Source organism: Nicotiana tabacum, chromosome 15, assembly GCF_000715075.1.
Source record: "Nicotiana tabacum cultivar K326 chromosome 15, ASM71507v2, whole genome shotgun sequence".
Taxonomy (NCBI): Eukaryota; Viridiplantae; Streptophyta; class Magnoliopsida; order Solanales; family Solanaceae; genus Nicotiana; species Nicotiana tabacum.
In genome coordinates this window covers 20,132,224-20,149,586 of record NC_134094.1, presented here as the reverse complement: position 1 = coordinate 20,149,586, position 17,363 = coordinate 20,132,224, and the positions used below count along the sequence as shown (strand labels likewise).

General features: G+C 34.8%; 1 protein-coding gene across 1 annotated transcript; it reads left to right on the top strand.

The window, feature by feature from the left end:
* Positions 1–226: 226 nt before the first annotated feature.
* Positions 227–17,214, top strand: LOC107761193 (guanine nucleotide-binding protein subunit gamma 2). The gene is made up of 5 exons (XM_016579385.2): positions 227–555; positions 1,007–1,059; positions 1,849–1,893; positions 16,641–16,756; positions 16,841–17,214. The coding sequence occupies exons 1-4, from the start codon at positions 442–444 to the stop codon at positions 16,720–16,722; spliced, it is 294 nt and encodes a 97-aa protein (XP_016434871.1). The 5' UTR covers positions 227–441; the 3' UTR covers positions 16,723–16,756; positions 16,841–17,214.
* The last annotated feature ends 149 nt before the right edge of the window (positions 17,215–17,363 follow it).

Below are 17,363 nucleotides of genomic sequence, written 5' to 3'. Positions count from 1 at the left end.
CTCAGCAGGAGGCGAGAAGGGTTCTTACTTCGTCCCACATAGTGTATTACTACCAACGCTATAAGGCAATATCTAACTATATAAGCTCGAGAGATAAAAGTATGAAATTTCGATTGTATAGAGAATACATGCAATATTGATGACCAAAAATATTCTCGCGTAAGTCCCCAAAAAAACAAAGCCATCAATAGTTAAATCAAATAAAAAAGATTGTATTGATAGTGGGAGATACAATATAAAATTTCTCCTTCCAACTCTTCTCAAATCTCAACTCCTCCACCAACCTTTTTGACCATAGTTTATTCCTCCACTTTTGATCTGCTTTCACACAACCCCAACCTTGACTACTCATTATTGGTTTCTCATCTCTTATAAAAAAACAAATACAACCCCCAATACCCAAGAAAACAAAAAACAGAAGTTCTTTCTCCTTCTTCATCTATGGCTGACACAATTATAAAACCTATTTCAAGAACAACTGTTAATTTTGTTATGGGGAAACATCGTATGGCTGCTGCCATTTCTTCTCTCGATCAGCAAATTCACTTTATTCAGGTCTTCATTTCTTTAATATTTTCCTTTATAATTAATAGAAATGGCATGATTTTCGTCTTGATGAAATATAGAACAAGATTATCTTTTTACTAAGTCGGGAAGATAAACCAAATCATAGTCAGTGTTTATTATTTGATTGAGCACGATAAAAATTTTGGTTCATAAGCTCATACCCTTTTAGAAATATCATTTCTTCTTCTTTTTTAATGTATTTAAATTATATATATTGATTGGTTAAAGATGTTTTACATTGTAATTTAATTTGTAATAGTAGATTAGTTAACACTTTCATCGGGTTATTGATTAATGTTGATCATAATACCTTTTTTAATTATTTTACTAAGTTACTTGATTGAGCTTTATACGCTGATCAAAGTATAGAATTTAAACTCTATTATTATTATTGTTGTTGTTTGAATTTGAAGTTAGGTGTTGTAAATTTATATTGCAGGAAGAATTGGAGCAGCTTGAATCATATGGAGAGGCCTCCATAGTCTGCAAAGAGTAAGTTTTTAGATTATTCATTTCTTCACCCCTTTCTTTTCCTATATTAACAATCTCAAGGAGTTTTTCTTTCCTTTATGGAATTATTTTCCAAAATTTCAGTTACATCCCCTGTATTTTAGTATCAAACACTTACACCCTATATACAACGAAAGTCCTATACTTATACCCCCTATGATGTAGATTCTAAGTATATTAAAATATAAAGTATAATTATTGAAATATAAATTAAAATTATAAATAAAATAATTGTATGTATTTTTATTAAAATCTTTATCCGAACTTTTGATTAAAAAAGAGAATAAACATTCTTTGTAATACATATCTTTTGAAGCTTTTAAATAGAAATTGATGCAAATTACTTAATAAGTTGACGGTTGACAAAATATTTTTATCTTTCGAAACTCTTAAATATAATGATATTCTTCCTAGTTTTCTAAAAATATTTAAACCTAATATATAATAAAAATCCTACACAAATGATATTCTTTTTATTTATAATTTCAACTTGTTTTCAATAACTATATTCCAATATTCTTAGTTAGGATATACCTCATAGGAGGTGCAAGAGTAGAATTTTTATAGTATAGCTGGTGTAATTGTTTGATTTTAAAATACAGGAAGTGTATCCAAAATTAAGTCATATTGTAATTAACCCTTTTAATATATAAGTGATTATCATATACTTGGAGTGTTTAAAATAAAATACCCTATCTTAAGTTTCTTATTTCAAAATTATAAGAAAAAATCTGAAGTTGAGTCTGCTTATTTTATTTTATTTTATTGCAGATTTCTTTCAATCGTAGAATCCAAACCAGATGCTCTGCTTCCAGTGTAAGAATTATCACAAATTTACACTTCTTATGAGTGTTATGTTTTCTATTTCAGCTGCCTCCATAAGCAAATATAACACTATTTTCTTATTGACCATTTTCCAAATTAATGACATATTTTATAAATTTGAGAACGATTTAAATTTAAGCTTCTCATTTTGTCTTAATAAGAAGTTATTACTCATATTTTTGATACGTTTAATATCACAAGTTTCAAATCTTATAGCTACACAAATTTTATAATATATTTAGGATTTTCAAAAAAATATTTTTTTTTTTCCTAAACTCCAAAGTCATGCTAGGGCACATAAATTACAAAGGAGGGATAAAAACTAAAAGAAATTCCATGGGTCTCCATAGTGTCTCGTCAATTGAGCCAACTGCCCTAATCACTGATTTTATAGCTTTTAGCGTTTTGTTAGTTCTTCATTTGGCAATTTCTTAAATTATATTCTGTAAAATATGTTTAGTTTTTTGTTAATAAAATAGATTCCAAAAAAAATAATTTAGATAAAGTTGAAATAAGAACAACGAAATGTAAACCCCCAGTTTTAAATTCTATTTTTCCAAGAGTGGAATATTAGTGCTACAACCTCCCACAATAATTTTTTTCTTTCAATCGGAGTGTCAGTAGGCATCGTTCATATGGATAATGAACCCGTCATTCTATTCTTTTTTGCTTAAATATTAAACTTTATCGGGATTATTAACAAGAGTTATAATGGAGTGGTAAATATTCTCTTTCAACAGTCTCGAGTTCGATTACTAGGTATAAAATTTCCTTTGTTATGGAGCATTTTACCTCAAATGTGGGACTTTCCAACACGAATTCGAATTTAATCGGGTCTCAATATGAGTACCAGACATAAAAGGAATAGACTTTGCCGTGACTCCTTCCAAGAAATAACATTGGTATCTTTGTGTCATTTTTTCATTTTGTTTTTTGGTTTACCACGCAGTGTCCGATACCCGTCTTGGAGCCCGATTATATTTAGATTCGCGCCGTGTAGGGCCCCTTTCAGGGGAAAACACTACCTACTAAAGATTTTTTCACACTCGGGACTCGAATCCGAGACCTCTGGTTAAGGGAAGAGCAACCCCATCCGTTGCACCACATCCTTTGATGGTTCTTTGTGTCATTTCACCTAGAAATTTAGACATTTCAACCGTAATGGTATTCCTCTTTTGGGCTCCACGGAGTTTGAAAACATGGTGGACGGAAAACAAGAGCTTATAGGCTGCTTGACAGCTTCTCCGGGAGCAAAAGTAATTTTTTCAAAAGTATTTTTTTTTTCAAAGTTAAAGTATTTGGCTAAGCTTTTAGAAGAAAAAATTCTTTTGAGTAGAAGCGGAAGCAGTTTTGAAGTAACATAAAAAAATAGTTTCTTTGCAAAATCACTTTTTTGAAAAGCACTTTTGAAAAAAATGCACTTAGAATACTTTTTAAAAGCTTGGCTAAACATTGCTGCTCAAAAATACTTTTCAAATTAATTAATCAAATACATAAACTATTTTTCACCAAGTATTTCTGAAAAAAAATCACTTTTGAGAAAAAATACTTCTCAAAATAAGCTAATTTTAGAAACTTGACAAAATAAGCTATTAGATTAGATATGACCTTTTAAAAAGAAACTAAGGTTTCTTTATGATTAAGGAAAAACATAAAAAATTTGTTTTGAACAACAACATCAATTGCTTCGAGATGAAAATTCCTCGTTTCTCTTGTTTAGTTTTGCAAATGAAAAGAAGAAAGACATAGATAGCACAGAGATTTTCAAAATTCTACTTTATTTTTGAAGCTTGACTTAAATATCTCTAATTTTTACATAAAATAGTATGCCATCATCAGAAAGTTATGTGACACAACTAATAAAAGGGACTAGTAGTCTCAAGGGCTTTGGTCTGGAGTTAAAAGTACAATATGTGATGTGTGAATTAGACGCACGTCGCAAGTTCGTTTCACCTGAAATTAAAAATCTGATAGGGAAGTTACACACACACACACACACACACACATATATATATATATATATATATATATATATATATATATATATATATATATATATATATATGTGTGTGTGTGTGTGTGAGAATTATTGTATGTAGTGTATTTTTACAAGTGAAAGGGACCCGAAGCGAAACTCCTAAAAGATTAGAGGAAAAATAAAAGAGAAGTAAAGACAAGAAGTGTGTGACGATAATATAATTAAACCTACAAAAGATACATTTAGAGTGCAATAATTAAATTAGGCAGCAGAGCCGACTATATAAATAAAATACAATAAAATAAATTAGGTGGCTTAGCCAATCATAAAGCAAGAGCAACATAAATATAAACTTGATTGTTATTCAAACTAAAAATTGATATTACAAGTCAAGAACTTATAATAGTATGCTAGAGGGAATAAGCTCTAACCAATCCTAGAAAGAGGGAGAAAATTCTTTCTCAAGTAGTAGTGTAACGTAGTGTGTTTTACAAGTGATAGGGGGGCTATTTATAGCCAAAAACTAAAACAAGATAGTGTTTTCTAGTGTCATAGATGAAGGCATTAGGAGTAAGTGCTTGTTGAAGTCAGTTGTGATGTCAATATGTTGTCACGCTGATGTAGTCCCTGATTATTTTTTATCAGAAAATTATATCGGGTCTTCTTTTGATGATGATGATTTTTTAGACGAAGATGCTTGACATTGTTGACCTAAAATTTGTGTCTTGATTTGGTGGAGAATTATTTCTATTTTTCGGATAAAATCATGTTCGCTGCTAGAACTAATTAGTTATGCTGCAGCAATAGATTTCTGCTGTAAAATTAAAATTTGGGCAACATCTATTATGTCTAGATATTGTGAATTAGCCAAAAACCACTTGTCTATTGTTGGGACATATGCTTGAGACGGATCCCAATTTTTATACCTCCTTCAGTGGCCTTGGAGGGCTAACCACGGTAGTCCTTTGTGTCCTTCTGGTTTGTGAAAGAAAATCTTCTGGGAGTAGATCCACGGGATATGAAAAATGAAATAATTAGAGGAGTATGGGTATATGTTTCTCATTAAAAAACCTGTGGCAAGAATAGTCATATCCTTCTTTTACTAGCAAAGGAAAAATTTCAACCTTATGACCATAAGCAGGCAACCACTGATGCATAAACCACTAAAGAAATTCAGAGGTTAATTATTTACCGCAGATGATTACCATGAATGATTTTTAAGTTGGTTTTGGAAGGTAAAAGCATTCATCCATACTGCCTGGTAGTCATAGTAATTATAAAATTATTGATCAAAAGGTTGAGAAAGCTTTTTGTATTTATCTGGATGTATTCCCTATTCTTTTGGTGAGATTATTTTGTTAATCCACACCGCAGTGTATGTGATATATGATTGGGTCTGCTTATCTTTGTGGGATTTAAATAAGCAGGATCTGGTGTATGTGAGAAAAAACTCATAGTATTTTTTAGTATAGTTGGGAGATTTTTGTATAAAGTTGGCTGAAGGGCTAAGTATTTGCTTAGTTACCTCTTGGGGATTGGAATTCCATAATTCTTGTTCAATTTGAATAAGTGGGTAGATACTTTCATTCTTAATGTAAGTGGGTTCCTCGGAGAAGTAGCATTTGCTTGAAGAAATAGGTTGTGGCATTGGTGAAGTGCCCGATTGGGTGCCAAATGCACCGTGCTTGTGTATTGTGGGATGTTGGATAGACATCCAGTGCGTGCAATGAGGCTTTTAGTCTCCATTGATTTTTGTGTGGTGCTTTTAGCAACCATAGGATGTGAGGAGGCTGTGTGGATTTGGGTCGCTACGAGGTTGGAAGAATATGCATGGCTTTGTTCTGCCACATTGGAACAATAATTTTAATACAATTGATACTGATCTCTCAGTTATTTTCTAAAAAGGTCAGGCATGGTCATTTGATCTTTGAATCCTATGAGTTGTCGCTAATGCATGAATTCTTCATCCGATCAAGGAGAAGACATGGTCTATGCTAGTTAAGTTTTAGCTTGTTGAGATTCTTCTTCCTCAACTACGTCTCCCCATTTCTTTGTACTGAAAATTGAAATGGGCTCTGAATTTTTTAAAATAAGCTTGGGGAACTCCGTTCTTGGCGTAGTCTGATGATTTTCTGTATTTGGGCTGGCTTGGTCTAACTGTGTCTTTTGAGGGTTGCTTGGAGACACAAATTTTAGGTCAACAATGTCAAGCATCTTCGTCTAAAAAATCATCATCATCAAAAGAAGACCCGATATAATTTTCTGATAAAAAATAATCAGGGACTACATCAGCGTGACAACATATTGACATCACAACTGACTTCAACAAGCACTTACTCCTAATGCCTTCATCTATGACACTAGAAAACACTATCTTGTTTTAGTTTTTGGCTATAAATAGCCCCCTATCACTTGTAAAACACACACCTTACACTACCACTTGAGAAAGAATTCTCTCCCTCTCTCTAGAATTGGTTAGAGCTTTTTTAGTGAGCATCAAATATCCATACTCCTTTAATTTCCCACTGATTTCACATTCCGTGGATCTACTCCCAGAAGTTTTCCTTCCACAAACCAGAAGGACACAAAGGACTACCGTGGCTAGCCCTCTAACGCCACTGAAAGTGATACAAAAATTGGAATTCATCTGAAGCATATGTCCCAACAGTAAACAAGTAGTTTTTGGCTAATCCACAATATCTAGGCATAAAGGATGCTGCCCAAATTTCAATTTTATAGCAGAGATCTATTGCACCTAGCCAGTTCTAGCAGATGTCACGACCCAAACCGATAGGTCGCGACGGACACCCGGTACCTTACTCAATCGAGTACCAACGTAACGTATCTTTCGTATCATTCTATCATAGGTAAATGAACCGGAGTAAAGCATGAGGGAATACAAACTTATACATATGACATACTAGCCTATAAGACCAAAATTACACTGAACATAGGCCGATAAGGCCGTACAATCTTTCACGTACACGACATATGTCTACAAGCCTCTAAGGATACATAATTATCATAAAGGTCGGGACAGAGCCCCGCCATACCAATCAACATGTCCTAATCATACTGACCAATAGTAACTCCGGAGCAAATGGAGCGCACCAGCATCTTCCGCTGAGCTGATACCCTACTTGGAGGACTTTCGACCTGTCTATCGGGACCTGCGGGCATGAAACGCAGCGTCCCCATGCAAAAGGGACGTCAGTACAAATAATGTACCGAGTATGTAAGGAATGAAAATCAATAAACAATAGACATGAGAAAAATATGGAGTAAAAGACTCGACATGCATGTCTGAATAACTCTGTAAATTATTAATATTTATAATGTCATGCATATGCATATAAATGTCATACCATATTTAGGTATATGCGTTCATAACGTCATCAAGCCCCTGAGGGCATCCCATCATATCATCTCGGCCACTGTGGGCAAAATCATCAACGTATACCAGTTGATCAGGTGGTGGTGCGTATATAACGCCATAACCTTTTTCTATATCCCATATACATATATTATATGTGTATATAATGCCATCTAGTCATGGGTCAATGTACATGTATAAATACATAAGAAATACGTTAATAAGATTTCTCGGAATATCATAAAATCATATGTCTTTCGGATAAACTTTATCAAATATGTATTTTTTCTGAGACCCATGAACAGAAGATATAATAATAATTTACATGAGGAATCAAGAATATAGACACCCCTAGTACTTCTATGAATATAGTTATTTATGAAAATTGTGCGTTTACTCGTTTCGTTTGTATCGTATGGATCATGCCAAAAGAAAGAAGAGATAGCCTTAACATACCTGAGCCGATTCTCTTAACAATTCCTCTAACACCCATCTTTTGTGATAAAACACGTAACGACGGATCGAATTAGGGAAAAATCTGTATGATATTCTTGAGAAAGATTGTACCGTGCTCTTTTAGAATTTGCAATTCACGCTTTATCCCATTGGCATGGAATCAACAAACAACGTCATTTATGTTGTAGCAAAAATTCAACAGTTTTTATGTAACCCCACCTCTAGAATACAACTTTGTAATATCAAATCATGACCAGAGCATCAACAACTGCAATCTTACGACATGTATATAGTGAAACAAGTATTCCTCAATGCATATTTGTCCCATTTTAATTACTTGTAGCATTCACCAAAAACATTCAAGAGGAAACTTAATAATTGAATTTTGAGGAAAATCTCTCATGAATTCCTCCCTGGATTCTTGATCTTAGTTATTAAGAAAATGAAACACCTTACTAGTGTAGGAAAGTTCTTAGTGGGTGTGACCCACTTATTAGATGACTAATCCACCTAATCCCCTAAATGTGACACCTGTGTAAGAAATTAAGAGTCACTAAATGGAAATAGGGGTGCTGCCACGTTTGGGGGAGGGGCTCCTTAATCTCATCAAAATATCTTAATTAATTATTAATCACACACTAAAATCAATAATTATCCAATTATTCACATAATGAGAATTATCCTAAATTATTTAAAATACTACTCACTTTTAACATACCTCATACACCTTACTATCATAGTCATGTGGTACCTTGTATGTCAATAGTCCATAAATACCGGGTATTATAGCTCGTACCGTATTTTATCCCATATTTTTTTTAAACTCCGACGGAACTCATTTTCTTCGATTCGCTTACCCTCTCATTTACGAATTTACTTATCACTTATTTGAAATAGCGTAATACTTATAATCTCAAATAATCTCATTCCCGAGCTTGCGTCGATTAGCTTACGATGAAACTTTAACATACAAAAATGCAGGATGTAACATCATTCCCCCATTTGGAACATTCGTCCTCGAATGTTAACTGATGCACTTATCATTTTCATAACTTATGTATTCCGAATACTTTTAGTACTCTCCTTGCCATCTAGGCAACTGTTCTGTGAAATTCCAAAGGCTAGGGTATTCCCCCTTTTAGGCCTCTTTCTCACACCATGACTTGTGGTCGGAATCCTTCTAATCTCATAACTGTTGCTACCTTCTATCATGCAGCATGTTATTCTTCTCTCCTTTTTCCTCCAGTTTTTAACCAATCTTTAGGCCTCACTTTGTAATATATACAGAACTTGACAAGATGTCGCTCTGGCATCTATAGGTGTACTAAAGTTCTTCGCTCGGTACTCTATCGAACTTACGAATATTACTATATCTTATTTCATAAACCTGGTTATCCATCCGTATGACTTTACTGCATCTAGGTAGATCATACTATACCATAACTCTTACTTTGATTTATCGTTGCTGATGTCTGCTACCAAATTCCAGCTTACTCTCGTTGCTTATCCTATATGTATAAGTCTAAGTCCTTTAATACTTCCTCATTACTGTTCATCTTAAGAATGACAACCTAATCTCATCTCATACTTTGTAACTTTTAACCATCCATTGTTGATTCACCTCAATATTGATCTACAACCTACCACTGATAACTTGAAACTTCTTACGTAATACCTTGCCACTAGGGCTTATGTTGCATCGAGGAACATCTGGAGTAGTTTTCATAACCGTATTTCATAGCATCCCAATGTGATTCACCTTACACGGGTAATTTAATCATGTACAATTCATGAAATCCTCTTTTTTTCTTCAAATCATTACCTAATCGAAGGCCCAAACATCATCCTTTATCTATCACAATTACACCCTTATTCTACTACTAGGGCAGCATTCCATCGCTTCTAAATGCTATTAGTCTTAGACTCCTTTGAGTTCATTCAGGCTATACTGAACTTTCTATAACTTAGAGAAACCATCAGCTCTCTTATTTTTATGAGCTTAATCCCGAGGATTTATCCATTCTGGTCACCTTCTCACTCGCCTTTTCTCATCCTTACTAGAGTTTTCTTAAAACTTTTTTGCTCTACCATAGTTTAGCTTACGGCCTACACATATCTATTAATACTGCTCGCAACCTTCCTTCAACTTGCTTGCACCATAGATTTCCTTATATTATTCTGAAACATCAAGCGAGATATCACATCATCTCAAACTCTTCTTTACTCTCTTAACTAGGCCTCTCGGTACCTAGAAACCATAGGCTGGAAGGTATGCCACTGACGACGCTGCTATCATTCCTGGATACTGAATCCCAACGCTTCTAGCCTTCTATCTGAAGTATGGACTATTCACAACCTTCCTTTACCTTACCTGCCTTAAAATCTCGCATCACATCTTTTATCTCTTTCATAACCTTTCTTCCACATAGGTATAATTCACATCCACAACTTGAAGCTCTATTATAATACTTGCACCTTTGGTGCATACACAATCCGGTGAGAGCTTCATACTGACTTCTTATGAGGCTGGTACTCTTCTGACTGGCTTTATCGTAGAGCCGTTATAGAATATGGCTATTGTACTATCTCTCTTGTACCTCTAATATTTAAGAGTGATCCTGCATTGTTCTCAATCGCGAGGTCTATAATTTTATGGGTCCAATAATCAGACTGCTGATTTACTTAGTTGGTGTAACTCTTTAGTTTCCTCTTCCCTCTGATCAACCTTTATGTAGGCTTAAGCTACCTTCCGATCTGCGGCTCATGGTATGAGTTATTACTTTAGCCTTTCATAGACGCTATGGAATATCCGTGATACCATCATCTAACAATTCAATCCCTTGTCTATGACCTGGATTCAATTCTTTCTTTTAACTTATACCAGAGTCTTCTACAGCTGTATGATTGTCAACATACATGCTGCATGGATAATACTCCGAAATCTTGAGTGCGTTCATAATGTAACTAACTCTGGATCATTGATTGAATAATTCCTTTCGTTCCATCTCAGCTTTCTTTAAACGTAAGCAATTACTTTTTCTGGTCTTTCTACCCCCTTGTTGCGTGCATACTTAGCTTATATTAGTTCCCATGCATATCGGAATTTTGTGCAATTCATATAGTCTTGAATATTACTTTTGGTTTCATTTCCCGCTCATTAACCACGCTAGGTGCCACTTCCTTATGGAGTGCATACAATATTGTTGTGAGACTGTTGTTACAAGACCATTTCCTCTTTTGGTCATTGTGCTTAGGTTGAAGCCTTCTTCCTTATTTCCTCAGCTAGTCTTTCGTTGTAGTATTTAGGGAGACCTTCTGGCTCTTGTAAAGTTACAAGCTTATCACATCGTATACTTGACGAAATTTTTGATGTTCTTCCCCGCCTATAATTATCCGTAGTTACTTATTTCCACGTCCTTGTGCTTGTAGGATTGCTTCTGAATTAATATTTTGATTGTCTTCCCAGTGGCATTCTTTTTTATTTACCTTTAACTACCCAAACTCCTATATGAATATATCTCAAGGATCACGATGTCATATCTGCGAGACTGAATTCCCCATGTTGGAGTTCACTATTTTCGTCTTGCACAATCTGTTGATTTTTCTGTGTCCTCTTGTTTAGCCATAACTAGGTTCTTCATGAATCAACTACTAACTACTCGTTGGCCCATTCTCATATCAATATTTCGCATAATCTTTCTTGGGTTATTTTCTTTGTCTTAACTTACGTCTCGCACTGGTTCCTTATCTATCAATAACATCTCAGGTATGAACCCTCACTTCCTCTCCTTGACATCGTGCTTGCATAATGTTCTGGAACCATAACATATCTGTAGGATTTGAATGAGTGTAATCTCATCCCTTTCTCCTTTTTATCGTATTCTTCCTTTAACATTCCATAGTTACTAGAACCATTTAATTCTGATTTAATGTCACATCACACCATATTCCCCCCTTTAGGGGAGCACTAAGATTTAGTGCTACGATGATCTACGTATAGATATTTTACCTTCTCATCGTTGGCATCTTTTCACATCATCGATGATCCTTACTCGCCTTGCGGTAATCCTTCTGTACCAAAGATAATGAAATTCCCCACTCGCGAGGGTGACACTTACTGTAACTGGCACATACAGTCCCTTAAGCTTAACTTTACTCACCCTGCTTGCTTTAGGGAAGCGTCTTTCTGAATGACCTTTAAAGGGTATTCTTCTGTCGTCGATTCTATTATCGCTGGGACGCAATCTCTGAAATTCTCATAATGCCGACTATTACTCAGTCCCCAGTTCATGTTTAGTTTATCTTGTTCATCAGTCCATGCTGATTTCTTATTACTGTGGGGTTTAATTTTTTTCCTTTTAGTAATCACGTTGGAGTCACGAACTTATTTCTCGAAATGAGGATATGACTTTATGGCCTATACTCTTTTGTTGTCTCAAGGCCTGTCACCTCTCATCCTTTCCTTCACTTGACTATTGACTCTATAATACTGTCATCTTTTTGATCTACCGTTGTCCCATGTATCACATCTTACTCATAATGCTTCCTCATCTCTCTTCTTATTTCCCTGCTAATATTTCTACCTATCACTTTCTTTTGAAGACTTCAACAAGACATTCTTTTGCTTTTAGCTCCCCTTGCTTTATTAATTGGCTCTTCGGGTTGCCTAACATTCTCGCTCTACTAGGGACGAGAGCCATACTAAGGTAATATTTATCCCTTCAAGGCTTCCAGTGCCTATCTTTATAGTACTCAGATCTAGCTGTACTATTTTAGAGTGCACCATCTGGGTGTTCCACAAGGGGATCTATTAGCACATTTGCAATAATCTTCGAAAATGTCATCTAACGCAAATAATCCATCCACCATTTTGGATCACTCTAACCCCAGCCGGATCCTGATATCCGTCCTCCTCTTATACTACTTTTGTTAGCCCCCATAGGGCATAAATAATATAGGTGTGGATAATTGTACATACCTCTGTTATTGTTGAAGGTAACTCAAAAGGCTTATATTCCTCTGCCTGATTTGTAAATACTGATAATCTTCATTAACTGGGCGCCTCGTACCCTTCTTCATCTTGCTTCTTTTACTTGTTGAATCATGTACCTTCTGATTCTCTCGTTGCTTTTTTACCATATGGGTGGATAGACATTCTTGCCTTAAGGATCCTTATCAAGAACCTTACACATTGTTTTGTACATACATGATCTGCTGAAGACCTCACATTTACTCATTATAAGCATGATGCAAAATTCGAGTTCCTCTGACTCAACTCTTCCACAGCTATATCTCTTACCAACCGTCTTTTTGGATGTAGGCATCGTCGTATTATGAATAAGATAGAGTTTAGGAAATTGAGTTCTTACAACTGAGCTCTACCACACGATCTAGAGTAAGAAGAAAGAGTGACAGTCCTAAATGCCCTGTAGCCTCATGCTTATAAGTGTGGTGCACAACACACCCATAAACAAGACTCTACTAGACACGACTTGTAGACTCCCTAGGACAGAACTGCTCTGATATCACTTTTGTCACGACCCAAATCGATGGGCTGCGACGGGCACCCGGTACCTTACTCAACTGAGTACCAACGTAATGTATCTTTCGTATCATTCTATCATACGTAAATGAACCAGAGTAAAGTATGAGGGAATACAAACTTATACATATGACATACTGGCCTATAAGACCAAAATTACACTGAACATAGGCCGATAAGGCCGTACAATCTTTCACGTACACGACATATGTCTACAAGCCTCTAAGGATATATAATTGTCATAAAGGTCGGGACAGAGCCCCGCCATACCAATCAATACATGTCCTAATCATACTGACCAATAGCAACTCCGGAGCAAATAGAGCACACCAACATCTTCCGCTGAGCTGATAGCCTACTTGGAGGACTCTCGACCTGTTTATCGGGATCTGCGGGCATGAAATACAGCGTTCCCAAGCAAAATGGATGTCAGTACAAATAATGTACCGAGTATGTAAGGAATGAAAATCAGTAAATAATAGATATGAGAAAAACATGGAGTAAAAGACTTGACATGTATGTCTGAATAACTCTGTAAATCATTAATATTTACAATGTCATGCATATGCGTATAAATATCATACCATGTTTAGGTATATGCGTTCATAACATTATCAAGCCTCTGAGGGCATCCCATCATATCATCTCGGCCACTGCGGGTAAAATCATCAACGTATACCAGCTGATCATGTGGTGGTGCGTATATAATGCTATAACCCTTTCCCATATCCCATATACATATAATATACGCGTATATAACGCCATCTGGTCATGGGTCAATGTACATGTAAAAATGCATAAGAAATACGTTAATAAGACCTGTCTATCGGGACCTGCGGGCATGAAACACAACATCCCCAGGCAAAAGGGACGTCAGTACAAATAATGTACCGAGTATGTAAGGAATGAAAATCAGTAAACAATAGACATGAGAAAAACATGGAGTAAAAGACTCGACATGTACGTCTAAATAACTCTATGAATCATTAATATTTACAATGTCATGCATATGCGTATAAATATCATACCATGCATAGGTATATGCGTACATAACATCATCAAGCCTCTGAGGGCATCCCATCATATCATCTCAGCCACTGTGGGCAAAATCATCAACGTATACCAGCTGATCAGGTGGTGGTGCGTATATAACGCCATAACCTTTTCCCATATCCCATATACATATAATATACGCGTATACAATGCCATCTGGTCATGGGTCAATGTACATGTATAAATGCATAAGAAATACGTTAATAAGATTTCTCGAAATATCATAAAATCAATATGCCTTTTGGATAAATTTTATCAAATACGTATTTTTCTGAGACCCATGAACAGAATATAGACACCCATAGTACTTCTATGAATAGAGTCATTTATGAAAATTGTGCGTTTACTCGTTTCGTTTGTATCGTATGGATCATGCCAAAAGAAAGAAGGGATAACCTTAACATACTTGAGCCGATTCTCTTAACAATTCCTCTAACACCCGTCTTTTGTGATAAAACACGTAACGTCAGATCGAATTAGGGAAAAATCCGTATGATACTTTTGAGAAAGATTATACCGTGCTCTTTTAGAATTCGCAATTCACGCTTTATCCCATTGGCATGAAATCAACAAACAATGTCATTTATGTTGTAGCAAAAATTCAACAGTTTTCATGTAACCCCACCTCCAGAATACAACTTTGCAATATCAAATCATGACCAGAGCATCAACAACTGCAATCTTACGACATGTATATAGTGAAACAAGTATTCCTCAATGCATATTTGTCCCATTTTAATTACTTGTAGCATTCACCAAAAACATTCAAGAGGAAACTTAATAATTGAATTTTGAGGAAAATCTCTCATGAATTCCTCCCTGGATTCTTGATCTTAGTTATTAAGAAAATGAAACACCTTACTAGTGTAGGAAAGTTCATAGTGGGCGATGACCCACTTATTTGATGACTAATCCACCTAATCCCCTAAATGTGACACATGTGTAAGAAATTAAGAGTCATTAAATGGAACTAAGGGTGTTGCCACGTTTTGGGGAGGGGCTCCTTAATCTCATCAAAATATCTTAATCAATTGTTAATCATCCACTAAAATCAATGATTACCTAATTATTCACATAATGAGAATTATTCCAAATTACATAAAATACTACTCACTTTTAACATACCTCATACACCTTACTATCATAGTCATGTGGTACCTTGTATGTCAATAGTCCATAAATACCAGGTATTATAGCTCAGACCGTATTTTATCCCAAATTGTCAAACTCCAACGGAACTCATTTTGTTCGATTCGCTTACTCTCTCATTCACGAATTTACTTATCACTTATTTGAAATAACGTAATACTTATAATCTTAAATAATCTCATTTCCGAACTTGCGTCGATTAGTTTACGACTAAACTTTAACATACGAAAATGCGGGATGTAACAACAGCAAAGTTGATTTTATCCACCAAATGAAAAATATTCTCCACCAAATCAAGACACAAAATCCCGTTCAGCAATGTCAAGCATATTCGTCCGAAAAATGATAAGAAGATAGAAGACCCCGATATAATTTTATTAGAAAATAATCAGGGATTACATCAGCATGACAACATATTGACATCATCCATGACATCAACAATCACTTAATCTTAATGACATCATCAATGACATTAGGAAACATTATCTTGTTTTAGTTTTTGGCTATAAATAGCCTCCTTGTCACTTGTAAAAATACACTACACTATCACTCGAGAAAGAATTCTCTCCCTCTGTCTAGAATTGGTTAGAGCTTACTCTCTCTAGCATATTATTACAAGTTTTTGACTTGTAATATCAATTTTTTAATTTGAATAATAATCAAGTTTATATTATATTTATATTTATATTATTCTTGCATTATGGTTGGTTAAGGAACTTAATTTATTTTATTGTATTTTATTTATTTGGTCGGCTCTACCGCCTAGTTTAATTATTGCACTGTAATTGTATTTTCTGCATGTTTAATTATATTATCGTCATTTGCTTCCTGTCCTTACTTCTCTTTTATTTCCGCCCTAATCTTTTAGAGGTTTCGCTTCCGGTCCCCTTGTGTGTGTGTGTATGCCAGTTAATTTCTTAAGAAATATATATTTTAGCCGCTCCAAAAGATAATAGATTTTGTAATATGTGTATTATATACAAAAAGTATACATATTTTATATATTTTTTGGCTAATGAATGTAATTAGTTCAATCGACCGGTCAATTTTGTATTTTGTACTTATTTTTTTGGTAGGCAATTATTTAAGTTAAAAATTTCTTAATCTGATATTTAAGTGAAGATAAGTAGTGTTGAAATTTCAAACCGTCCAAACAAAATAAAGTGAATGTTGGTTTGCTTTTGCAGGACAAAAGGCCCATCAGATGTTAAGTGGGATAGATGGTTTAAAGGAGCCAATGGGTCAAGACGTAACAAACGATGGATCTGAATTCCCTTTTTCACCAAATCACCAAAGAAATTAAGTAAAACATCTGAATTTTCCTTTTTATATACATACAATCAGATATTTTTATTTGTATATTTGCTTTTTACAATGTTGTATTCAGGTGTAATGTTAAAAGGAAAAGGGAGAAAAGAGCCACCCCAAGGTAGGGCCGTTCAAAATCGAACTAAAACTGTAACCGAACTGAACCGATGGCTTATTGACTTATTGGTATCGGATTATCGGGGTAATAAATGGTGAACGGATTCTGAACCGATGGCTTATTGACTTATTGGTATCGGATTATCAGGGTAATGAATGGTGAACGGATTGAGATTTCATAATTAACGGCTTAATGGTTTGGGGACAGATTACTCAATTTTCTTGTCGGGTAAATCGTTAACCCGTTAATTTTTTTTATATTTACACTTTTACCCCTATGTATATAAAGTACTATTGAAACTATAAATGGCTAAATCCCTAATTTCTATTTTCTAATTCTCAATTATCTGCAAGCACTAAAGGCAGAGAAGTCGTCAGTCTCGTCTCTCTCTTGAACTGAAAACTGAAAAGTCGAAAAATCGAAATCTCAATGATTAATACATGTATGTCTGTATGAGTAGTCTTGATGGTACTAAAAATTTGGT